This window comes from Clupea harengus, chromosome 12, assembly GCF_900700415.2.
Source record: "Clupea harengus chromosome 12, Ch_v2.0.2, whole genome shotgun sequence".
Classification (NCBI taxonomy): Eukaryota; Metazoa; Chordata; class Actinopteri; order Clupeiformes; family Clupeidae; genus Clupea; species Clupea harengus.
The window spans coordinates 5,165,488-5,191,040 of record NC_045163.1 but is presented as its reverse complement, the minus strand read 5'-3'; the positions used below and the strand labels follow the sequence as shown (position 1 = coordinate 5,191,040).

The window sequence follows — 25,553 nt, the reverse complement described above, 5'->3', positions numbered from 1 at the left end:
TTTCCTCCTCCCCTGTTCCTGTTAATATTATGGATACATTTATGTTGTATGTAGTTCCATCTAGGAGCACTACACCAGCCTTCCATGCTGTTATGGTACATCAGTCATTCAGCCTTGTTAGGAAGTGGTGTGTGTACAGGCTTCAAAAGCTAATAGTTAACCTCCTCTGTTTTTTCTTTTATTAAGAATGATGGGCAGAGGAAGAAAGGGGGAAATGTGGGAGAGAATCTGAACGTCCCCCTGTCTTCAGCCTAGGCTCATAAAACTGCAGGGCTTAAATGGTCGTGTTATCTGTCTTTCTTCTCATTGATTCCAGCCGTTTGGTTTAAAGGGAGATGACGAGGTGTTTACATTTGCATTTGTTTCACTGGCAATCCCTGCAGCCCACTCTGTTTGTGGAAAGAATGAAGTGCGCTCTATTTTTGGCCCTCAGAATGGAGTGTAATGGAACATTTTCCAGGTTAATGCATCGCATTCCTCTCTTGAGCGGGGGGCCTCAGCCAAAAAAATTGACCTTTTTAGATTTCTTGACATGCAAAGTGCTACACTAGACCCAACGATGGTGCACGATGAGACTGAGCGGTTCATCTCCTAGGCTTCAGTAGATCCTAATCTCCGTTTCCCCCGGCATAGATTGGAATGAACATGCTGCCCAATAATCTTTATCACCTGTACACCATTTCACTCAATGGTTTATGTTTTCCCCATCAAATGGGAAGGCATAACAGCAGCACACCAAATTGGTGAACTAGGCGTCATCAAAACAATTAATTGACAGGTGTGCCAGTGGCCAAAATAACGAAGCTGCGCAAATTACATTGCAAGTGAAGATGCACAGGGAAAAAAATACTACTTTACACCAGTGAGTTTATACATAGAATGTCCATTTGTACCTGTACGGCTTTTCTGAAACGGCCAACATCTGCTAGAGACATGGTTGTGTTATAGAAAGGTCATCACCATTTTGGAATTTGGCTGCCATTCAGTTTTGGTCTCTGCTGTTGGCAGAAAATGTAACTTGAAGAGGGTGTTTTTCTTTTCTTTTCTTTCACAAGCCCATTAAAGATCTTTTATAATTTATGGTTTATTTATTTTATTTCTAACCCATTGAAGAATTTGTTGAAGGAAGTAGGACATTTCCTTCAGATTAGGAGTTTGCTATGGCGTTGTAAATCCGTATAATCTGTCTACTGTTAAAAAGGACAGTAAGTTGTGATACAAAGGTAGTAAAAATACTATACATGCTCACTCTTGGTACAGTGTAACGATATTATCTGCTATCTGGGAAGAGAAACCAGGTTGTTCGATCATGTAATTTCAATGTAGGCTAATTAATGTAAACAAGCCAGTTAACATCAGGCACTGCACAACTGTCCTTATTAGCACTTAGCACTGTAAAAATATCTGAAGACATTTCTTTGGACGCCAGGCCAGGACTAGAAAATCCGTCATTCAGTGCGTGCCTCCTGTAAGCCACCATTGTCTTAACACTCTCAGGAGCCACCCACTGGACACATGACACGTTTCCCCTCGAGTGGACCCGCCATAGAGTGCCTTTCTCACTCGTGAAGGGCTGGGAACCATGATAGACTGAGGTGCTGTGAGGGGGTGCTTATGATGGACACTGCTCCTTTGGCTTCCAGCATCAGGCCGACTACCCTTTTAGTGGAAAGACAGTCCCTCAGCGGTTCAAAGGAGGGGGACTGTGAGAGAACTAAGATTGAAGCAAAGGAAAGCCATGATGCGGGAGCGCGTAGGCAAAAGTAAAGCTTAATCAATAATTCAAGTCTGCATTCTGAATAGTTATGAAGTCCTCATTTCTTTCAAACACAGTGGATCAGACACAGATGACCGGTTTGGCTGTTAGAATGCGCCAGCATTTCGAGACGGTTTGGGCTTATTTGGTAGGCGGTCATTAGTGGTTTTAAATTCTTGTTTTGGTATGAATTCCCTCGGTTTCCCAAAAAATAATAAATACATTTGAAGAGATGATTAACCCAAATAAGAACGTCCTCCAGTTGATTGACCTTAGTTGGGAAAGGGGGGGGGGGGGTGGATGTCAGTCATTTTAACATAGTTGTGTTGCCCTTGGCTGCTAACTAACGGATGCACTAACACTAAAAAAAAAAGAAAGTAAAATAAATGGAAAAATAAGCAATGTTCCTTCTGTTTGCTTATCCATGCTTCCCTGTCTCTCTTTCCTGCAGTGGGTGACAAAGTTCCTGCCGACATCCGCCTCACTTCAATCAAGTCCACCACGCTCCGGGTGGACCAGTCCATTCTGACAGGTGAGAAATGGCCTTATTTGTCTGGTTTGTTTGTTTGTTTGTGTGTGTGTGTGTGTGTGTGTGTGTGTGTGTGTGTTCTGGACCCACTTGTAAATAATGGAGGCTGTTCAGCTGGTGCTGGGCTTGAGGCAAGAGAGGTGACTGTTTCCTTATGAATGGAAATGGGGAATGTGTTGCCAGATGCCCACCGAAGGCCTCGTTGTGCATACAGAATGAGTCTGAGCCTGTGTGTGTGTCAACCACTATGGTTATGGTCTAACATGCTGGTTAGAGAAACCTTTATGAGTTAACCCAGTGTTACTCTTGATTAATGTTGAACCTGAGCTCACAAGTATTTTTGCTTAGTGTTGTCTCCTGACATAACCCTTTTGGCATTTTGGTAAATATTTGACCTCAGTAGAGGTCGTGTCTACGTCCTGTCCCTGGTTATCGGCATGCGCAGGGAGCTTCCCCGGTGAGCGCCGGGTCCACCGGGCCAGAGCAGAGGCATCTCATGAATCTGCCCTAGAGTCATCCTGCGGCTCGCTCACCGTCCTCCCTGACCTGTCCTTCAGTGTGGTCAGCCATGCTGAACCGTTTAGAGAGGTGGAAAAAAAAGAACAGCAGGGTGAGAACAGAGAGAGAGAGTGCAGGAAGAAGAGCGAATCAGAGAGATGGAGGGGAAGGGAAGCAGGCCAGATAGTGGAGACTTGCCTCAATGCCTTAATTGGTAGCATTCTAGGGGAATTATGGCAGTGGGTGCTTCCCTCATCCTCATGTCAGCCCCTCCTGCTCATTCTTCAAGGGCAGCTCAGCCCATTTCAGACTGATATGCCTTAAGGCCTCGCTGCACCTCACCAGCCAGACAGATAGTTTTCTTTCGCAGGTCAGTGATGTGAAGTGTACGGTCCACATCAACTCCTGTTGCTGGATCGTTCACAGGATCTTCAGGTTTCCATTGCGTTTGAGTTTGGTTTAGTGTGAGGGCAGGATCTAGAGTGTTCTTCTGATTCCCCTGCACGCTTCATTTGTTATAAGGACGGACATTTTCAGTTTAATAAATAACCAGTCAAGGAATTTCATTGTTCAATTTTGAGCGCACATGACCAACATGAGTAGGACAAAGGCTTTAGCAGGTGTTAGTTTGGGCTAATTTTTTTGTGCAGACAGATGTCATTGCATAAAGACCATGTTTGCATTTCCATATAGTGTATGTACAGGTCCAGCCTTCTCCATATGTACAGTGTAGCTTAGCCTTCATAAGTGACAAAATGGGTTATTTGCCATATTGCTCACGTCGCGTGGCATGATTTATAATCGGCCTACTCTCCTCTGTCAACACATTAAGGTAAACAAAGCCAGACGGGCTTCGCAAACAATTTGTCACCCGAGACCCCCAGAGACCACTGAACTAATAAAGGTGTGGGTGTGAGTGAGAGGGGGCTTCTACCTCCTTAGAGTTGCACTTTTGCTTTTTTAAATTGAAATAACTTGAAGTTACCCTAACCATATCTTGTCATTATATTTTAAAACTACATTGACATGACAATCATCAGTTATTATTAAAATGAGTAATTGTTGATTTAAAATTGTTGCATTTTGTTGCAGAATGCATAATGCTTCATTCCTCATTGTGATCAGTTTATTTGTTTATCAAATGTTTTGTAAGTCACTTTGTACCAAAGCATTTGCAATAAGTATAACGGTGCAAACCCATGACAGCGACGCGATATGCTTCCATCGCTTTGAGTGGGCGTGTTGTAGCGTGTGGAAATAGCATTTTCAAACTGTCAGAGACGACACCAAACAATCTGATTGGTCGCTGCTGAGAAAAATCGCTCCTCATTTGCATAGGATTCAACTTTTTCCAACTTTTATCGGTCGCATCGCCCGAAATGGCGGTCTACGTCACAATAGATTGGCTCCTGTTGAAATGCATGGGATTTAGAATATCGCGTTGCTCGTAACGGTGTCATGGGTTTGCACCGTAACCATACTGAGATTAGAGGAGAACAGAATGCTGTGGCTGATATTCCTTCTGTGGGTGTCCGCTGGGTTGGGTTGGGTAGGGAGTGGCCTTCCATTTTCAGGTGAAGTATGAGCAGTACCGCAGCTCTCAGGATGCCTCTGGATAGGGGTGTGTCCTCAGCCACCACAGGGCCATTTCAACACAACACATTCTTTCCGCTCAAAGTACAGATTGAGCTAGTGAATTTCATCGCACCAATTCAAATTGGGTTAAGATAAGTTGAAACAGTTGATATTGATGTCCTTTTCAGCTTGGTCTATGAGTAGTGGATTCTTCATGTCCGTCCCTGATTAGAAACCTGTTTTGCTCTCCTTCTCACTTCATTTGTTTTGAACTGATTACTGCTGAGCTCTTTGTTTTCCTAGAGGAGAGCCATATGTGGCTGTAGTAGGGGGACGCTTCTGGTCAGTATCAGTCAGTGGTGTGTGGAACAAAATCAATATGGAATTGATGTTGATGGCCTATATGCAATCAACTTCAAATGTTTCGCTCATCTAAAATGTTTTTGGCTAATATTGATTATCTGCATATGTCGCTAACCAAGTAAGAATGAGCAGTGCTGATGGCCACAGACTTCTTGTTTTACACAGATGCAGATGAGACAACCAGCTTGCATGTCTGAGTGTGGCCCAGTTTCAAATGCTCCTTACATAAAATGATGCTGGAGTAAACCAGCGATGAATTAAAGTGTTACATAAGGGCCCTTTCAGTAAAAAAAAGGAGGAGGACTCATTATTTTTCTTTTCCTTCCCCTTTCAGGAGAGTCAGTTTCAGTCATAAAGCACACTGACCCCGTGCCTGACCCCCGCGCAGTCAACCAGGACAAGAAGAACATGCTCTTCTCCGTGAGTCTGAAGTCTACCTTTCTCTCTCCTTTCATCTCACCCTCGATTCCTCCCTCCGTCCCTCTCTCCTTTTCTTCTTTCCACATCACCTCTTTCACAGCCAGGTCGCCCTTGTTTTTTTTTTTTCAGCCACCCTCTCGTTGTTGTGATTTATTGACTTTGTGGCCTTTTTGTTTCACCGGTCCCTGCTATCATTCTGTGCGAGTCACTTAGACCCTAGTCACCATTTGACTTGCTGTCCCGTAGTCTTGTGTACTGTATTAAAGTCTGCTGGTGAGGTGATAAGAGAATTGGAGCTCATCATAAGGTATTAAATTTTAGTCTCAGACATAAGGTAGCAAAGAAAAGACTTGGGATGTTTGTATCCAATTCCTAGCTGCAAGTCTGTAAACTTTCCTAAAAGTGATTCATTAAAAAGCGTTTATCTAACTGGAAGTCATGCGTCATAATGAATTCAATGACCGTTGGCATTCACCCACCCCCCCTTAACCGTCTCATTCCATCCTCCTCCGCCGCAGGGTACCAACATTGCCGCGGGCAAGGCGGTGGGCGTGGTGGTGGCCACGGCCGGCTCCACGGAGATCGGCAAGATCCGCGACGAGATGGCGGGCACGGAGCAGGAGCGCACGCCTCTGCAGCAGAAGCTGGACGAGTTTGGCCAGCAGCTGTCCAAGGTCATCACGCTCATCTGCATCGCCGTGTGGCTCATCAACATCGGCCACTTCAGCGACCCCGTGCACGGAGGCTCCTGGATCCGCGGTGCCGTCTACTACTTCAAGATCGCCGTGGCACTGGCTGTCGCCGCGATCCCTGAAGGTGACCGTCGCCGTGGTGACAGACACGCGGAGTAAAAGTTGACACTTTGTTATTTGTGTTTTTAAATACTCGGCTACAGTAGTCAGGTGGCTATTTCAAGAACTGCCATGAGTGTTATAAATGATGATCAATCAGAAGGATTCAAACAGGATTGCCACTTCAGATTAAATGTGTGGTCAGTTTAGAAGACATTACAAACATTGCATGAAGTTACATCATGAACATAAAAAAAACTAGTGTTAACTTGATCATGACTTTGGAGCTTATCTGTCTGTCTGTCTGTCTCGTTCTCTCTCTCGCTCTCTCTCTTTTTTTTTTCTCTCTCTCTCTCAGGTCTTCCGGCTGTCATCACCACCTGCCTGGCTCTGGGCACTCGTCGCATGGCCAAGAAGAATGCCATTGTGCGCTCACTGCCCTCTGTGGAAACACTGGGTTGCACCTCTGTCATCTGCTCAGACAAGACAGGCACGCTCACCACCAATCAGATGTCTGTCTGCAGGGTAAGGCCCCACCTCTATTTAACCATCAAGCTACTTGATTGGATGTTGTCATGTACGGTGCAGCAGCTCATTGACTTCAGTTGCTACAACAATTCCAACGGTTTGACCACTCAAGCACATTGAAAAAATATCCCCAGAGATTCTGCATTTTTTATATATATATATCTTTTTTTTTCTGTGAGTATTAAACAGCACCAGATAATTATCTTTTTGTGTTTTTATTCTGGCCAAAAAAAAAAAAAAAAGATCAAATGTCAAGATATTAAGTGTACTTTAAGTGCACTTAAACATCAGGAAATTACAGATCTTTGAACACCTCACAAAATGTCCTGGTTAATTGTAGGGAATTTAACATAAACAGGAACAACCATAGCCTCAACTTTGTTTCTGTATGTCAGTGAGTTGTACATCAGGGCAGGTTCTGTGGCATTGCCAGATATTAATCCATCGGCTGGAGAGAGGAAATTGGGTTGTGGCATCAGAGAGGCTGAGATTTAGCCATCCCCTAGCTGTCACATTGTTTTAAGGGTTTGTTTTGTTTGTGAATTGGCTCAACAATTTAATTTGTTTGTCTTGGCAAATTGCTTTTGGCTGGAGAAATAACCGCTGCATTAATCGCCAGAGGGTGTGGAAATTGGTTGGCGTGTCCCGGAGTTCTGGTGCTTGATTGGGGAGCGCGTCTTAAACGAAGTGATTAGTAGTCGCAGCTGCTGTACGAGGCGCTGGTCCTCCGGAGTGTTGGAGCTGAGTGTCCTGCTTCCTGCTCTCTTCTGCAGATGTCTGAAGCCTTGATTGATTAGATTCAAACGCCCTGTGTTCACCCCAGCATGTATCACATTTAATGTCTTACTCTGGCTGTCTTAGAATCCCTCCCCTCCCTCTCTCCTTCTCTCCTCCTCCTCCTCCTCATTGAAATGATGTTCTTCTTTTCTCTTCACCACCACCACCTTCATGCGCATCCCTTTCACTGTGATCCATCAGCCTCTCTCGCTCCCTCTCTCTCTTCTTTCGTGTTGTCTTCTCACGCTCCCCCTCTTCTTCTGCTTCTCTTTCTCACACTCTCTCGTTCCATCTCTCTCCCTCCCTCTCCTCTCTCTCTCCTCCCTCTCTCCCTCTCGTTCCATCTCTCTCTCTCTCTCTCACTCTGAGGCAGTGTGCACCTCCACAGAGAGCTGATCAGTATGCAGGAGGGAGATGCTTGCAGTGGTGTTGTGTAACTGACCTTGTCTTGGGGACTCAGTCTCTGCCTAGGCTTTAGTAGCCTCAGAGCCTGGAATGCAGTCCACACTCACACTCACACTCACACTCACACACACACACACACACACACTCACACCAGCTCACTGGGAGGCACGAGCAGCCCCTTGGAGCTATGTGCTTCCAATCTATAGCTTACGTGCCTCATCAGTGAACCTGTCGTACTGGTAACGCAGTCTTCTCTTCCAGCTCAGATCACCGGTTCTGTTCTTCCAGCCTGCGCGGCCATTCTGTTTTAATCACACAAAGAATGGTGCTCGTTGAGCAGCCCATCACATTTGGTCCCCTGCACCATTACATAAAGCGCTCCTAACACAGAAGCATTGAATGCGTCGCCCCCTGTGATGTGAATGGCACCGCCGGTCCAGCGGCGTCTGTGCTCGAGTGCTTTCATCCAGGCGTTGGGCTCGAGCGGAGCTGAATGGGAACGGGGTAGCGTCACGCCGATGGGTCCCTCTCCATGGAGCGCCCGCTGAGCTGTGACCTTGAGCGCCATCAGCGAGAGCCCAGATTGGCTCTGTAATCAGCCGTCGGGGCTCCCGATCCAGCGCCCTTCTCCACTGTTTTCCGTGTATGAAATATATATCTGAACGCCAATGACGCAGCAGCCCTTTGAAGTCTGTGTTGTGCCTCGGAGGGGGAGAAGGGGGATGGAGGGAGGAGGAGAGAAGAGGAGGGGAGGGGGGAGAGAGAGCGATAGGCTGCAGTTTCTTTTGTTTGGATTTCGGTGGGGTTGATGACAGGCGCTGGGTAACGGGGCGATTAGTGTGTGCCCAGCAAATGCCAGCTGCTCCACCAGGACCCCAGGGCTGCCTGCCTGCCTGCCTGCCTGGCCGCTTCATGCCCACACCGAGGGGACTGCGATGAACTCGCTCTCCCTGTCTCTCTCCGTCTGTTTTCTTCCCCTCTCGTCCCCATCATGCCTTCTCTCTCTCTCTCATCAGTCCCCCTTCAAGCTTTCATTTCCCCTTTCCCCTTTCATTTTCTCTTCTATTGCTGTCAGTCTTGATAGCTTCTTAAATGTCTCTCCTCTCTGCCCCACCCCCCCCCTTCTCACTTTTTCAATCTGTGAAGCTCCTTTGCGTCAGTCGCTCTGTTATTCCTTGCCTCCTCTGTCAGCATGTCTGCCGCCGCTGGGCTCTGGCTATTGTCAGGAGCTGTGCCAAAGCCCCGTCATTCTTTCTCTCCCTCTCCCTCGCTCTTTCCCCCTTGCTCGCTCTCTCTCTCTCTCTCTCTCTCTCTCTCTTTCCCCCAATCTCCCCTGTTCTCTCTGTCAGCCTCAGGTCTCGAGAGGTGGCAGCCCATTGGTCACCTTGTGCTCTGCAGTAGAGTAGTTCAGACTGGGTGATGCTGAAACCCCTGGTTGCCCATTCCTCAGCACTCTACTGCCCCCTGGTGCCTGCTGTGTGCCATGACTGATGTTGCGTTTCCTGTTTCAGATGTTCATTGTTGACAAAGTGGAAGGAGCCGGTTGCGCCCTGAAGGAGTTTACCGTCACTGGATCCACCTACGCCCCTGAGGGAGAAGTGTGAGTTATTTTGTTTGTTTTTTAAACACACACACACACACAAATATATGTGAACGCAATACCTAAATCTGTCTTCCCTCCCCCTCTTCGTCTGGCCACCTGCTATTTCTCCTGTTGGTGTCCAGTTTCCTTGATGGCAAGACAGTCAAGTCTTCCCAGTATGAGGGTCTAGTGGAGATGGCCACCATCTGTGCCCTGTGCAATGATTCATCGCTGGACTACAATGAGGTGAGCACCTAATTCTTGCATCATATATCACTCTTCCGGCAACCGTCACAGCGTGATCCATATGCCACCTGACATTAGGATTTAAGTTAATTAGCGGTAGCATTGTCTCCTGGCTTTCAAGTGACAAAAGTCTTCAGGGGTTCCTCCTTCAATCTTTCTAAGTAGAGCTGTGGAAATGTGTTCTTTTTCAATGCAATTGGGAGAAGTTTGAGGAGTTGTCTGTCATTATTGTCAATAATGTATGGAGCTCGATTTAATCCATGTGCTTGGGTGTTCTGTTTCGTCCCCCAGGCCAAAGGAGTGTTTGAGAAGGTGGGAGAGGCCACGGAGACGGCCCTCACCTGCCTGGTGGAGAAGATGAACGTGTTTGACACCGATCTCAAAGGCCTGTCGAAGATCGAGAGGGCCAACTCCTGCAATTCTGTGAGTGCCTAGGCCTTCACAATCAGTAGCACTCGCTGGAGCAAAGCCAGTTAGTTGTGTGTCGCCATGGGTCAGATCTGACCAACAGCACCCCCACAGGTGGTGTCTCACGGCTAGATCAACCACAGTATTACAAACGTGCTCCAGATAGTTTTCCTTGGTTAGCCTCAGGCGCCCATTGTTGGCGGCTCCAGCCAGGTCATGTCAAACCACATCAAACCACCGGTGTAGCCCTGGTGTGGTGTGTTCATTGTCCTGCTGTTTTGAAGTCAACTAAATGTCACTGTGTCTGTGTTTGCCAGGTGGTGAAGCAACTGATGAAGAAGGAGTTCACACTGGAGTTTTCCCGCGACAGGAAGTCCATGTCTGTGTACTGCACTCCCAACAAAGCCCGCTCATCCGTTGGCAAGATGTTTGTGAAGGTAGGGGCTCTGATTCAGCTCCAACCCTGACCTGCACTACAAACGCTTACCTAAGAGTCAAATATAGCTCCTCTATCAGAGAAATGTGCCACCAAGTCCATAGTTTAGAGAACCATGGAGCGCACATGGATGGAAAGTTTACCTGCGTTGGAAGTTAGTTTTGATGAAGACCAAAATATTAAGTCAGGATGACCGTAGAATATTTAGTGTGTAGAATGTGTTATAGGTTTTCTTTGTAAGTGTAATCAACAGATGTAAGCAATCAATAGGTATGTGTTTGATTTGTTCTAAAACCTCACACCCTTTTCCTGCAGGGAGCTCCAGAGGGTGTTGTGGACCGGTGCACACACATCCGCGTGGGAAGCAACAAGGTGCCCATGACCGCCGGCATCAAGGAGAAGATCATGTCCGTGATCCGGGAGTACGGCTCCGGCCGCGACACGCTGCGCTGCCTGGCCCTGGCCACCAGAGACAACCCCCCCAGCAAGGACCAGCTCAACCTACAGGACTGCACCCGCTTCGTAGACTACGAGGTGAGCTGAAAAACACACAAACTGACGGAAAACAAATGGGCTTTCCTAGTGCCTGAAATCCCAAACTATGTCGAGTGTAAGACAATGCAGTCCTCATTGTCTATGAGGGCAATTCTACATTCGGTATTGAATGAATGCAAAGAAATGCACAGCAACAAAAGATGCAGTGAAGCATCTTAATGTTATCTTGAAAACAATGAAAAGTGCTCTGAATAAGCCTCACATTTTCTCTAGAAGAATCGTGCTCTTTGTTTGGTCATTCCCCCATTCACTGTATCGCTCTCTCACTTCTGCCGTTCCCCTCCTACCATCACCCACAGACGGACCTGACGTTCGTGGGCTGCGTTGGCATGCTGGACCCACCGCGGTCCGAGGTGGCCGCCTCCATCAAGCTGTGCCGCCTGGCGGGCATCCGCGTCATCATGATCACCGGCGACAACAAGGGTACGGCCGTGGCCATCTGCAGGCGCATCGGTATCTTCGGCGAGGGCGAGGACGTGACACACATGGCCTACACGGGCCGCGAGTTCGACGACCTGTCGCCGACCGCCCAGCGCGAGGCCGTGCTCACGGCCCGCTGCTTTGCCCGCGTCGAGCCCTCGCACAAGTCCAAGATCATCGAGTTCCTGCAGTCCTACGATGAGATCACCGCCATGGTGAGCAAACCAGCCAAATCTGTGTTCAAAGTTTGTTTTTATGCAGGAACGCATCTAGGGCCAAAGCCAACCACAAGCGCTCTGGTTTAGGAATTCATTATCTTATGTTTTAAAAAGCCTTTATTTTCGTGACTAAATCATATTAAAATGCACCAGATATTATTATTTTCACCTTGCCCAGATAGTTTGGGCTGTAGACTTGCACTTTGACCTGCCTAGATGTTCCCAGAGCATGTTACCTTGTGATCCATATATAGGTCTTTAGATCGCAATGCCACTAGCTCTATACTGTTGGAGTACAGGCTGTGATTTTAGCTGTAACAGATGAGCCACTCCTACTCACTTTCCCATCATACCCTTCTCCCCACAGACTGGTGATGGTGTGAATGACGCACCTGCGCTCAAGAAATCCGAGATTGGCATTGCCATGGGTTCCGGTACTGCCGTAGCCAAGTCTGCCTCAGAGATGGTGCTGGCCGACGATAACTTTTCCACCATTGTGGCGGCTGTGGAGGAGGGCCGGGCAATCTACAACAACATGAAGCAGTTCATCCGCTACCTCATCTCCTCCAACGTGGGAGAGGTCGTCTGGTAAGATGGCTGACAGGCCTCCCTCATCAACCCATTACCCGTCTGCCTTTAAGGTGCTATTACTGCATTGTGGCATCAGGGAAAAAAAACGAAATGAGCAGGATTTACAACCAGTGTGATTTTAAAGAGCGATGTTGGGGGGAAGTACACCTAGGAATGTCTTTAACATCTCAGCATTTTCGCTTTTTGGCTCAAGGGCAGGATCTTCTTCCACATACATTTACAAGTTATCAATTAATCTCAAGAGGCCGTTCATGCTCATCATTTGATACGATTAAGTTGTCTAATGTGGTTTTAAGTGCTACTAGGCTAATGGGGTGGACCATCTATTGTAACTTTTAAAATGTGGTTTCCTCAAATCTTGAAATTAATAATCGCTTGAGGGTAGAGCCAAATGTAATTCAATCCCCATCATGTCTGGAAGGAGGCCCAAAGTTATATTTGGCTCCCATCATCAGTTGAAAGCTCCTTTCAGGCCTTGCTTCCCCTCAAGCACACTGTAGAGGTTGGACATCCAATTCTCAATCGATACACATCACCATTGTTCTAACGTTGATGTGTCTCCATGGCGACAGCATCTTCCTGACGGCGGCGCTGGGCTTCCCCGAGGCTCTTATCCCGGTGCAGCTGCTGTGGGTGAACCTGGTGACGGATGGCCTGCCCGCTACCGCCCTGGGCTTCAACCCCCCCGACCTGGACATCATGAGCAAGCCCCCCCGCAACGCCCGCGAGCCCCTCATCTCTGGCTGGCTGTTCTTCAGATACCTTGCCATCGGATGTGAGTGTGTGTGTGTGTGTGTGTGTGTGTGTGTGTGTGTGTGTGTGTGTGTGTGTGTGTGTGTGTGTGTGTGTGTGTGTGTGTGTGTGTGTGTGTGTGTGTGTGTGTCTTCTGTTACCTTGCCATCAGTGTCCCTGTGCTTGTTTGTTTGAAACTCCCATCTAATAGATAACTTGTTGTTGTGTTTGATGCCCTCAACCTTGTCATTAAGTGTGAGTTGGCGTGTGTATTTTAAGACCGTGCTAGTCTCTCCTCAAGCATGTCAAGTGTGTAGGCTTGACAGTCATTTTTTTTTTTTTTTTCTCTCTAGGCTATGTGGGTGCCGGTACTGTTGGAGCTGCTGCCTGGTGGTTCATTGCTGCTGAGGATGGACCCAGGATTTCCCTTTACCAGCTGGTATGCATTCACATACTAACCAGTCATCACCACATTATTGCACTTTGCGCTTGGCATTTGACAATTTGATCTTCAAAGGCACGGAGGTGTATTTGTGTGTGTGTGTGTGTGTGTGTGTGTGTAACCTTGTCCCATTTTTCTCTCCGCAGTCCCACTTCCTGCAGTGTGGGGCTGATAACCCTGAGTTTAAGGACGTGGCCTGTGAGGTCTTTGAGTCGCCCTACCCCATGACCATGGCCCTGTCTGTGCTCGTCACCATCGAGATGTGCAACGCTCTCAACAGGTCGGTCACAGATTAGTCTGCTCTTGAGTTGATACTCCTTCACCCTTTACTATTCCTTATGGTGTCCTACAAATACGGAAGCAGAAACCATACTAGAAGCAACAACAATACAATTGCAACAGTACACATCTGAAGGAAAACTGCCATCCTGTGTGTGTACCAAGAGAAGTAAGGCTGTGTGTGTGTCTTGGACTTGACACCTACTCTTAATTTCTCTTCTCAGTGTGTCGGAGAACCAGTCTCTGCTGAGGATGCCCCCATGGGAGAACGTGTGGTTGCTAGGCGCCATCTGTCTGTCCATGTCCCTGCACTTCCTCATCCTCCACGTGGAGCCTCTGCCGGTATGTGCTCTGCTGGATTCTTTTGAAGAGTTTGTGGAAAGATAGTTTGTGGAAAGAAAGTTCTCCATGGGTATTTCTTATCTTTTGTGTTAAGGTGGTCAGGTATGATGTGGAAGGAGTTTGAGGAAATGAAACCATTTTGTATGCTTTTACTTAACTCCCAAAGTTGCCTCACGCATATATGTAGTGAGGGAGCTCTGCTAATCGGTCTCTTTACCTTTTCTTTCCCTCCACTCTTCTTCTTCCCCCTCCAGATGATCTTCCAGATCACACCCCTCGACTTGACCCAGTGGCTGATGGTGCTGAAGATCTCTCTGCCTGTAATCCTGCTGGACGAGGTGCTCAAGTTTGCGTCCCGTAACTACCTGGATCCCCCGAAAGAGCTGGAGGAGGAGAAGAGCAGCGGCTGCTCGCTGGGCGCCTGTCTGGAGGGCATCTCCTGGCCCTTCGTGGCCTTCTCCCTGCCCATGTTGATCTGGCTCTACAGCACTGACACGAACCTGGCCGAGTTGTTTTACTCCTCCTGACTGATCTAAGCACAACGAAAACAAAAGCCCCCCCGACCCCCCCCCCCCCACCCCCTCTTCCCCCTCCGTTTTGTGTTGTAGCTAGGGATTGTGTGAGCGTTCGTGTGTTTGCGTGCAAGTATGCGTGCGTCTTAAAAGTGTGCCTGTGCAACGGTGAGTGTGCACGAGAAGGACAAAATGTTTAACACAACCATAACAATAATATAAAAGAAAAAAAAAGCCTAAACTATTTTCTTTTTAATAAAAGTGTATTCGGGAGGGGGTGTATGTGGGGGGAGTGGGGGCACATTCCTTTCTTTTAAGTGTCTTGGGTCCTTTTCTCCCACGGGGTGGACTAGTTCTGCCACATCTGGTCTTCAGCTGATCAGTTTCTCTTTTTATGTTTGTCAATTGGTTGCATTTTTAATAAGTTTTTACAATTTGAAATTGTAACTTTTCCATTTTCTAAAGCATAAACTTTTGTTTTCTGGTGCCCCCTACCCCCTGGAACATATGGCTGAGAGATTGAACCGTGGTCCAGAGATGTGTACAGAGATTGAACACTATTTTATGCAAGGTCTTCGTTCGCCTTTTTTTTTTTTATTATTAATTCATTTTTGTAAATGTGTTGTTTGTGAAATGGAGAGTGCGCGGTAGTGTGGACTTTGGTCGTTTGAGGTTGTTTACTGATGTTTACTGTTGTTTCTTTCGTCCGAACAAACATCAAACTCTTACAGTGTGAACTGTGTGTGTGCGCGTACGAGTGTGTGTGTGTGTGTGTGTCGTGTAAGAGATGCATGGGTTGGAGTTGAGTGGCGTTTGGATGGGAGGGTTTTGAAGGGCATCAGGGAACTGAGTGAATGTTCATTTGTTCACAACTATAAAGTAAAAACAAATCAGAAAATTACTCCAAAAACAAGCATGTTTTTGTGATCTTGCATGCACTGTGCCCCCCCCCCCCCCATTGATCTAAATACTGTGTGCGTCCCCTGGTTATATGTAGTAATAATAACGTTCATATTATTACTTTGGATTCTCTGGTTATTATTCTAACAATACATTCTTATTAGTAAAGCCAGTTTTTTTCTGCACTAGGCAGAGCACAGCTACCTCAATACAGACTCCATTCCCCCCCACCCCACCCGCCCGTCTGTCCCTTCCTCCCTCGTCAGCCTCGGTCACCGGGCTTCTGTACGACACCAGAGCCACAACCATCACAGCTCCCTCCTCCCCTGAACCTCCCATTCGCTCGTGCACAAAACAAACAACAAAACTACGAAATCGAGACCAAATCATTCCCATTTTTTTTTTTTTTTTTTAAGGATTTATTTCGTCTCTCAGTGTGATTTATAATTGACTTTGACATAGATTAACTTAATTTTTATTTTTATTTTTTTCTTTGGGTGTGATTTATGTTTTTTTTCCTGTTTCCTTAGGTTGGGTGGGGTGGGTTTAGATTGTAAGGATGTAAATGTTACCGATAGGGGATTAAAAGGGGTGTGTGACTGTATGAATCAGAAGATACAACAACAATAAAACCGAAACAACCGATTGTGAGGATTTTGTTTTCCAGTTTTTCAATTTTGCAATGGCGGTAATTGAGAACATGAACTTGAGAAAAAAAGCTATTGTCACACTTTTTATTTTCTACATGAAAAGAAAATACACTCATATGAACCATACAAATTTGGGCCTCTTTGTCTTCATTTTAAACTATTGAGATTTTCCATTTAGTCTGTTATTAGCACTGCCTGTTAAGTTAATGGTGCGAAAATATACTTGAATATTCATCTTAAGGTGCAGTAAAATAGTGTTTTTAGCTAGGGGGCCACTGAATTGGGCTGAAGGTGACATGAATTTAAGAAGATATTTCTTCAGCTCTGGAAGGGTTGTATATTTGTACACAGCCCATACAAAACATTAGTTTCATTCGGATGCCTTTTATAGATGTAGAAGGATAGACATTCCATTGTTTAGACAAGTTCTTTCCATAAACACATTAATTGCAAAGTAGGTATGGTTGATGGCTGAGGCAGTAAAATTTGATCTGTAAGAGACCGCCTGCTCTTCATTCTGCAATTCAGCACTGTCTTGTCATGCTTTAACAACAGTCTGCTTTTTCCCCCACTGCATGCCAATGGCTTTCCCCTAATCAAGTGAGTATTTCCCTGTGGCTTTCTCATGCTCCTACACCTAGCTTTTGTCGGAGGAATTGAATCTAACTGTTAATTTGAGAATAGCTCTGTTACAGGGAGCAAATAGGTTTGATTTTGAATTCTGTTCATTAACTGTCTTAGCTTTTCAAGCATTAGAAGATTTTGAGGGGGCTAATCTCCTGTACTCAGGCATGACGGGGCTACCCCTAAAGTGAGCACTTACAAACATGAGTTGTTGCATGACAACCTAGGCTACTCTGATTAGACATGGATTTAGACACAAGGCATGTAAGTGTCGGTATACTAACGACAAGGGCCGCCTCCATGGCTTAATACACTCTCCAAAGTAGTCCACGTCAAGTTAGAGCTACACGTTTAGTCTTCTAACGGTGAGAAAGTAATATAAACGGCTGGTGGCATCTTTTCTGCTGGATCTCTGGTCCTGTGGCAAGGCCACTGAAATGGACAGTAATTTATATTCTTGGACCACGCAGCTATCTGTAGAGGCCCAATATCACTCTTCCGACAAACGCTGTCTGGTTGTCTGACAGCTCCGCGCGAGAAAATAGCAGTCAATGAGATTCCTCACACACACATAACTTACTGCTTATGGAATTTGTGTTATGTGGTGTCGTGTTATTCTAACAAAAAATGATATCGTTGTTTTGTTTTCCTACAGCTTTGGCTTTGAAAAACACGGAGTCCTTCACAGGGAGAACGATGTCCCTGTGAGCCTGTTAAGCTTGACGCCACAAATTAAGACGATCTGCATATTAATTGTTGTAGGTGGAGCATTGACGAATATGGATGAATGTAAATAAAAACCATGCAAGGAATAGACCATGATTCATGTGGACTCAATAGGGCCAGGGCCTTACCTCATCGTGGGTGTGTGAATCTATCTGTAGGTAGGCTAGGCCTGTGGGGATTGTGAGATCAAGGTAACTTGGTTCATTCCCTATAGCAAGAGTAAACCTTTGTCGTTAACAAGGTCATTGTTTTCCATTTTCCATTGGTCTTCAGTAGAACTTCAAAATGTTACCTAAATATTACAAACATCAATGCATGCCTTCAGTTGTAGGCTACGTTGCCAAATTGCTTTATCTGTATTTATAGGAAAACTCTTGGCGAAATGGTGGCTAAATTCTTCATGTGATGTTATAAATCATCTCGGAACCAATATGTATTAGATTAGCTCCTACATGTCATGAACAGATAATTATATTTTCCTAAGGAAATATTTTAAAGAGTTAGGACAATACTGGCCGACTTATGATGCCGACAAGGCTAGTAGGCTGCAGGATGCAGTCAGGTTGGCCCTGTCGAAAACATCGACCTTGTCTGTATATCGATATACAGTCCGATAGAGAGACTGAACGAGGACCAAGAAGTCCAGGTGTATCACTGACACGTAGACTAGGGGTTAGAGAAATATGTATAATGTAAGAGTTGTTAAAAGCACTGAGCAGGCCTTCTCTGTTTTTTGTCTTTTTGTCTTTTTGTTTTGCATTCTTTTCATAGGGTTTGCCCCTGTAATAGCATGTATATATGTCATAGATGAACAATCATTATTTGTAAACTAATAATCATGTACCTACATTTTGCACAGATGGTTGTTCTACTGATATTGTAGATTCAAGTTAATAAACAATGTAAAGACTTTACGTGAAACGTTCTGAATTTCGTTGCTGTGTAATATCATCTCATTGCATGCTACACAAGGCTAAATGCTACATCAGCGCGTGTTAGGATCTCTAGCGCCAGCTGCCGGTACAGATGTGCTATTGGCATAAACTACGTGGGGTGGCCTGTTTGTGTTTGGTTATTTATGAAGGCTTTCATTCTGACCTTGTCCTAATTTTTACCAGTAATATCTAAAAGCAGAAATGGATGCAGCCCACTCTGTTGAAAAAACGCTTCTTTATTTGATTCATAGACTTGTCAGACATCAGTCAGATGTACAAAATTGTATTGTATGGCTCCCTTTGTATGATCCAAACCCCGGAGGTCAACTTCAGCCAAACTGACTCTTAGATTAATTTCTTTGGTTGGTATGGGAAAATGGCACATTGTGGGTCTAGAACAGAGAAGATAGAAAACAAGAGAAGAAAAGAGCAGAGGTCAGACGACATACTGAGCTAGTCCAGTGACACAGGAAGGCTTTTAGGCAAGCATTTTTTTTTTGGTACCTGATGCAGAATCGAGGTGAAGTTTAGATATTGGTGCAAAGAAGAAAGACCGTTCTTTTCTGTGAGAACGTGTAAGATCAGGAGCTCCAGTGAACAGGGGTCAGGCTGGTCAGTTAGGCTTATACAATGAGTAGGCCTACCATTTATTTAGCATGAGGATAATAGTCGGTTTAGAAGCCCAGAATGAAATGTGTGTAATGGAAGAAATGCTGAATAGTAAGAGAACTGCAGTAAAAATGATCATGGAAAAGCTATCAATGTCATAGCTTTATGGACAAGATATAGGCCTACACCTTACAGAGAGCGCAAACAAAAAGATGGCTTAAGACAAATGTTTACACTTTCATGTACTGCAATTGGATAGCACTGGACGTTTTTTTTTCTGTGTTGCTAATTTCATACTTTGATCGCATGAGGGCAGCAGAGATCAGAATAAGCGTGGATAAACTTCATCTCACAAAATCCCCACATCACCTTCCTAGGAGCGCGGAACAAGGAATGACCTCATAGGATTGCGGGCATTCAGATGGCCAATTAATTGGGGTTCTCGGGGAGGTATGCATGTGGTTCAATCGATCACAGAAGTACAATCATAATAGCCGTTTAAGGATATTAAATATTAAAGCTTGGTCATTTTTCCTATGACCACATTTCAGCCTCATTATGAAAACCCTTTGTTCTGTTCTGTGCTCTCGCAGAGGATAGACCGTGGGCCTAGAGGCGCTGTTGTGTCGATTCAGGAAAGCAAGCGAGAATTCCAGTGTTGTTGGTGCATAGACCACAAGTAAAACACCTGCAAGATAAGTTGTCATGCCAGAATGAGTTTTAATGTTTGATAAATTAAACTTTTTCATATGTATGGACTTAGTTCAGGAACAACCGGTGAGACTAATTTACCCAAAATTCTCCATATTAGAGTGGATAAAGATATAGCCTACAGCACGATAGGCATTAATAGACAAATTACTATCTAATTTCAAATGTGAAATCCGAGCAAAGAAGTATAATACAAACATAACCATATTTTCCAGTGACACAACTGTGTTCTATTCCATCCTTTGAAACCCATCATTGCTACAAAATAACTAGTGTGGCGTGTTTCTTTAAATGGCACGAACGACCAGGCGAGCGTCAATCATTGTCGGTCTAGTCCCTCCCTTTCCTGCAGCAGCTTTCTCAGCGACCCCTAGACAGACAGAACGCACAACAGAAGCAGAGAGTGAGCGGAGATGTGACCACAATGTGCTCTGATAATTAACACTGAAAATGGGATAAAGGAGCGAAAGCGACAGCAAATCCTATTCGTCTCTGAGCGCAAATTAAAGGCATAGTCATTTTGCCTGGAAAGTTTTTTTTTTTTTTACTTTTTTCTACCCCATAGGTAATTTCCATTCTGTCTAGTGCTGGCAAGCTACAAAAGAGGAGGCTGGAGCAGCCGGGCAAATGATGGAAACGGGATGTCGCGCTACGAATGGACACGGGACAGCACTGGAGTATGAATCGAATGCTAAAACGGAATGAAGGAATATTCAATCGCTGTCGAAACGCGTCGGTTTCTACGCGTCCTTTCGTGAACACACACAGGAGTTGCTTTTTATAAGACCACTCTCGGCCCGGAGGACAGATGCTGTCATTGTGTTGGGGTCCGATATTTTTTCACCGTAAATGCTGCAAGTGGTGTTGTTGGAATGATGCGAGCAACATTAAGAATGTGCACGGGTTTATTGCCATCATTTCCCAATAGGTTCGTTGAGGGTCAAGAGAAAGCTCTTGCGAGTGTTGACAAAATAAAACGTTGTGGTGACAAAATCAGAAAGGAGTCATCAAGACACCTGAGGACAATCTCAGAAAATTCTTGAGGGAAGGTGGCTTTGATATGCTATTGTCTTATACTGCAAATGGGCACATTGCTGGTTTGTAGTCCTCATTTAGTTACAAACAAATCAACGTGACAGGACTGGAAGAAGAGTAAGAGTGTGTATTTATTCCTTGGATCTGTGGCAAAAATCTGTGTAGTTCCTGTCAGCAATGGTGGAGCCAGTGGGTTTCATTGAAGCTTGGAAAGCACAGTTCCCTGAGTCTGAACCTCCCAAAATGGAGCTGAGGTCCGTGGGAGGCATTGAGCAGGAACTGGAGAAGTGCAAAGCCTCCATCAGGCGCCTGGAGATGGAGGTAAACAAAGAGCGTTTCCGCATGATCTACCTGCAAACGCTGCTGGCCAAAGAGCGCAAGAGCTACGACCGCCAGCGCTGGGGCTTCAGGAAGGCCTCTCTGATGGCCGAGATGGGCGAGCAGCAGGCCGTCGTGTGCGCTGGAGACCCCCAACAGCCTCCGCAGCTCCACGCGCAGGAGCAAGGCGAGCGCAGCCGCTTCCAGCCGGTGGGAGAGACCCGCTCCAAACCCAGGCCTCCGCCTGCCAGGAAGTCTGCCTCCCACGGCGACGGTCTGGAGCTCCAGTCGGCATTCGAGCTGGTTCAGCCGGGAGCGGGAGGCGGCAGCGAGACAGACGGCCTCTCGCCTTCCAAACAACGGGGTGGAGTCTCTCCGCGCAGGCCGCACCCCCCACCAGAGAAGGACCTGCCCTCTGACCCCTCTTCCAAGGACAAGCAGGGCATGGGGCTGGGCGTAGCTGCTCTTCGCTCCAACTTCGAGCGGATCAAGCGAGCCAACTCGCACTCCTCGGCAGACAGCAAAGCCAGCCAGGAGAAGCAGCCATTCTACGCCAATATGGAGTTCCACCAGGAGAGGGGATTGGTGCGGATCAATGACCGGGAGGTCTCCGAGAAGATCGGCAGCCTGGGCACTCAGGCCATGCAGATGGAGCGGAAGCGGTCCCTACACTCACTGCCTGGGAACCTGGCCACAGTAGCTGGAGATCTGCGTCCCAAGCCTGTCTACAGGGGGCGCTCTACTGAAAGCACCTGTGGCTATGATGCCGAGTATGAGGACGGAGAGCCCAGTCCCAGATATCGAGCCAATGGAGGCAAACCGCAACAACCACAGCCACCACCGTGGCAGCCGTCTGAGTTCCAACCTTACACCAGCGTGTACGTGGGTGGGATGGTGGCTGGCGAGGGAGTAGTCATGAGGGAACACGGAGGAGTTGGAGATGACCACCAACTGACCTGGCCCCGCCGGTCCTATTCACCGGGGAGCTTCGAGGATGCAGGGGGCGGAGGCGGGGGCTACACGCCGGACTGCAGCTCCAACGAGAACCTGACGTCCAGCGAGGAGGACTTCTCCTCGGGACAGTCTAGTCACGTGTCACCCAGCCCCACTGCCGCGTACCGACGACCCTTCCGTGACAAAAGCCGCTCGCCCTCACAGAACTCCCAGAATTCCCAGCAGTCCTTCGACAGCAGCAGCCCGCCCACCCCCCAGTCCCAAAAACGCCACCGCCAACAGCAGGGCCACGTGGTCGTCTCCGAGGCCACTATCGTCGGCGTCCGCAAAACTGGACAGATCTGGCCACCTCACGAAGGAGACTCCACCCCATCAAAAAGGGCCTCCCATGACAACAGTTTCCATGGAGACATGGGTAAGTGATTGCTACCAGCCGTCCTCTTGAAGCTGTCGCTGCTCCTACCCCCCTTCTCTGGGAGCACCACAGGCAAACAGATGGGAGTTGATTATTCAGTTTGTATGGGATGGTGGCAGGTCAAATGCCGTACCTAAACAAATGCACCCATGTGGAGCTTTGATAAATGGTACTTCTACTCATGTCATTAACTGCCCAGAATTAGCAATCCACCATTTGATGTGTTTCAATTACCATGTCGCATTGAAGACTCATGTGACTCACTATAACACTTGCTGCTCACAAATGTCTGCCACAAGCGATGCATTAGTTCCCCATCTCTTGGGAACATCTATGGGGCGCATGAGAGTCTAGTCACCCAACAATGACCGGCCATTGTTGCCCGTCAGTCTCAGTGATAGAGCGGCTAATATTTTAAAGTAGCCCTCTGTTATTCCCCTGCTGAGTGCCTCCGTGTCGTGACACTGTCCCAAATGCTCTTTGACCTTCTCAATCTGACGAGGGGCCCTGGTTTGGGCCGTCAGGAGCAGCAGCAGCAGTCTCTCTCTCTCTCTCTCTCTCTCTTCCAGTCCGCTCCCTGACCTCCGCATTCAGGGTGAGCATGTTCCAGCTCAGCCTCAGCCCTGTCAGCTAATTAGCTAATGTGGCTCACATAGCATGATGAACTGAGAAAGAGAGTAGAGCAGGGGGAGGGAGGGAGGGAGGGAGGGAGTGATGAGTGTGTGTGTGTGTGTCTGTGGGGGGTGGGGGGGGTGGTGGTAAGAAGGACAGAGCTCTTTGTTTGAGAAGTGAAGGAGGGAGAGCAAAGTGGAGAAGGAGCACTCTCTCTCTCACTCCTTGTTTCTGTCCAGCAGTGACAAACGACTGTCTCTGTCCAGGGCTTTTGGCTGTCTGGCAGGGAGCTTAGAGAGACTGTCAGCCGTAACGGCTACTCCCCAACAGCAGTGCTCAGCAGGATGAGGGAGCAACTCGGTCAAGAAACAGGAGGTGTGCGTGTGGAGGACAAAGCGTGCAGATCCATTCTATATATATATGTGTGTGTGTGTGTGTGTGTGTGTGTGTGTGTGTGTGTGTGTGTGTGTGTGTGTGTGTGTGTGTGTGTGTGTGTGTGTGTGTGTGTGTGTGTATGTGTGTATGTCTGCACATAAATTAATTTCATGGGTTGTAGTTTGGGTTTCTGAGAAAAGCACCCCATCCCAAAAACATCCACCTCTTACTTGGAAGTCCTATTAAACGCAGAACAGATTTGTTTGGTACAAGTCAAACTGAGTTTTGGCACCTCTTCCCCCTCTGATAGTTCCCATGGTACCGCGCGTAGAATTGGACCACAGGTGTTTTCGGAGAATCAGTCAGGGAGATCGAGAAACACTGGCGACAAGGAAATAGACAGAGAAGGTGGCTGAAAAATACTAGAAACCACATTTCTCTCCTGTCAGACTGGTTTGTCCCTTCTGCACTCGGTCATGAGGTAGTTGGACAGGGGACAGGCTGCTTCCTCAAAGGCTTCCCATTTCTTTTAACCTGCTTCACACCCGGCGGCTTGGTCATCAGTAGGTAAAGGCACGCCGACTGCTGTCACCGTGAAGACGAGACGCGTGGCACCGTCCATCCCTTCGCCTGGCGTCTCCGATGCTTTGTGCTGACAAGGTGAATGGCGGCGAGGCACGGAGCAGACAGTGCCCTCGGGGGGGGTGGGGGGGCTGGTGTGCTCATTCTCATGCAAACTCTCATGGCTGCTCCTCTATGGAGGGATGGTGGAGGAGAGGGTGGGGGGGGTGGGGTAGTAGATAGTGTTTTTCTCTTCTCTTCTCCCTGGACAGTTAGAGAGAGGAACGGGTACCAGCTGAACATGGCACCCCTGCTGAGCCTGTGTGTGTGTGTGTGTGTGTGTGTGTGTGTGTGTGTGTGTGTGTGTGTGTTTGTGTGCGCCAACCGGGCTCACTGTTGACTGCTCCACTGCTGGTGTCCTAATAAACGGACCTATCATGTTTGTGTTCATAATCCGTTTAACTGGAAGGCTCTTTTCTGCTAGTTAACGAGGCAGTTGTTCAGCCAGGCCTCTGTTTAAAGCCCTTTATTTCATCATGTCAACTTTGTTAGGAGAAATGGGGAAATAAATGTCTCAAATTCCTTGGTTAAAGAGCTCTCGGGAAGCTCTTGTATCGCTCCGAGTGCTCGGTGTAGAGGGCATATTGGATGATGGTGTTCATTTGCATTGGCTGTGCGGCTCCCCCTTGCAATGATCAGATCCTCTTTAGCAGGGAAGAGTGCTGGTCCCAGTAAAATCAATAGCACACAGCCATTCACTTAATGAATACCCTCTCATAAATACCCCCTCTGTCTCTGAAGTCTCTGACAGCCTCTGTCCGGCATACTTAGTACCCAGTGCGCGGGCTCTGAAGATGGCTAAGGCTCCCTCTGCACATGCTATGCCTAATCCATCACATCACACTAGTGTGATGATTTTAATCACATTGTTCTGGGTTTGTGTGTGTGTGTGTGTGTGTGTGTGTGTGTGTGTGTGTGTGTGTGTGTGTGTGTGTGTGTGTGTGTGTGTGTGTGTGTGTGTGTGTGTGTGTGTGAGGCAGACTCTGCTAAGCACAGCCAGGGATAGAGAGGATGAGTAAGAAAAGCGATGAAGACAGAAACAGGAAGAGGCGGTCAGAAGGAGGAGAGGAGAGTGGAGAAGAATGAGGAACTAGACAAAGATGGAGGAGGGAAGGAGGAGACTCTGGGCTGAGGAGGTGGGCTGAGGAGGACAGATGTCTGGACAAGGAGATCACAGAATAGTAGCGAGAGGACAGTGTATCGTGCTGTAGAGAGATGATGAGATGAAGATTAGAAAGAATGTGTAGGTTGTGTGGTGTGGAGAGGAGGAAGAGGTTTAAGGGTAGTGTGTGTGTGTAAGTGTGTGTGTGTGTGTGTGTGTGTGTGTGTATGTACGGGAGAGTGAGTTTCTTGCTCCACTGGTCAGGGATGCGGGGGATGAACGCAGGCACAGATGGGTAGAGCTCTCCCATTGCGTAACAGCGTGAAACACTCACTCTCAGCTCCTGGCTGCTGTGTGTGTGTGCATGTGAGCGTGTGGGGGTGCACGTGTGTGTGTGTGTGTGTGTGTGTGTGTGTGTGTGTGTGTGTGTGTGTGTGAGAGTGTGAGTGTGTGTGTGTGTGTGTGTGTGTGTGTGTGTGTGTGTGTGTGTGTGCATATGTCAGTGCCAGGTGCTGGATCGACATGTCCTGTGTGTTGTGCACTAGAAGCAAATGATCTGAA

At 47.2% G+C, this 25,553-nt stretch overlaps 2 protein-coding genes across 7 annotated transcripts in view; both read left to right on the top strand.

Moving 5' to 3' along the window:
• atp2a2b (ATPase sarcoplasmic/endoplasmic reticulum Ca2+ transporting 2b) overlaps positions 1-18,219 on the top strand; it is a 38,830-nt gene extending 20,611 nt beyond the window's left edge. For all 4 annotated transcript variants that reach the window (XM_031578500.2, XM_031578499.2, XM_031578498.2 and 1 more), the window contains exons 7-23: positions 2,208-2,288; positions 5,056-5,141; positions 5,660-5,957; positions 6,291-6,457; positions 9,154-9,242; positions 9,368-9,470; positions 9,762-9,893; positions 10,196-10,315; positions 10,630-10,848; positions 11,169-11,504; positions 11,875-12,095; positions 12,671-12,873; positions 13,184-13,269; positions 13,419-13,552; positions 13,776-13,893; positions 14,148-16,555; positions 17,235-18,219. In XM_031578500.2, coding sequence (XP_031434360.1) covers positions 2,208-2,288; positions 5,056-5,141; positions 5,660-5,957; positions 6,291-6,457; positions 9,154-9,242; positions 9,368-9,470; positions 9,762-9,893; positions 10,196-10,315; positions 10,630-10,848; positions 11,169-11,504; positions 11,875-12,095; positions 12,671-12,873; positions 13,184-13,269; positions 13,419-13,552; positions 13,776-13,893; positions 14,148-14,420 — 2,666 coding nt within the window. In that variant the 3' untranslated portion in view covers positions 14,421-16,555; positions 17,235-18,219. The remainder of the gene's footprint in view (positions 1-2,207; positions 2,289-5,055; positions 5,142-5,659; positions 5,958-6,290; positions 6,458-9,153; positions 9,243-9,367; positions 9,471-9,761; positions 9,894-10,195; positions 10,316-10,629; positions 10,849-11,168; positions 11,505-11,874; positions 12,096-12,670; positions 12,874-13,183; positions 13,270-13,418; positions 13,553-13,775; positions 13,894-14,147; positions 16,556-17,234) is intronic.
• A 1,501-nt stretch (positions 18,220-19,720) lies between these two features.
• bcr (BCR activator of RhoGEF and GTPase) overlaps positions 19,721-25,553 on the top strand; it is an 86,697-nt gene continuing 80,864 nt past the window's right edge. For 2 of the 3 annotated variants that reach the window (XM_031578418.2, XM_031578419.2), the window contains exon 1: positions 19,721-22,282. In XM_031578418.2, the coding sequence (XP_031434278.1) occupies positions 20,773-22,282 (1,510 nt within the window). In that variant the 5' untranslated portion in view covers positions 19,721-20,772. The remainder of the gene's footprint in view (positions 22,283-25,553) is intronic. The other variant, XM_012814843.3, reaches the window with a different exon arrangement.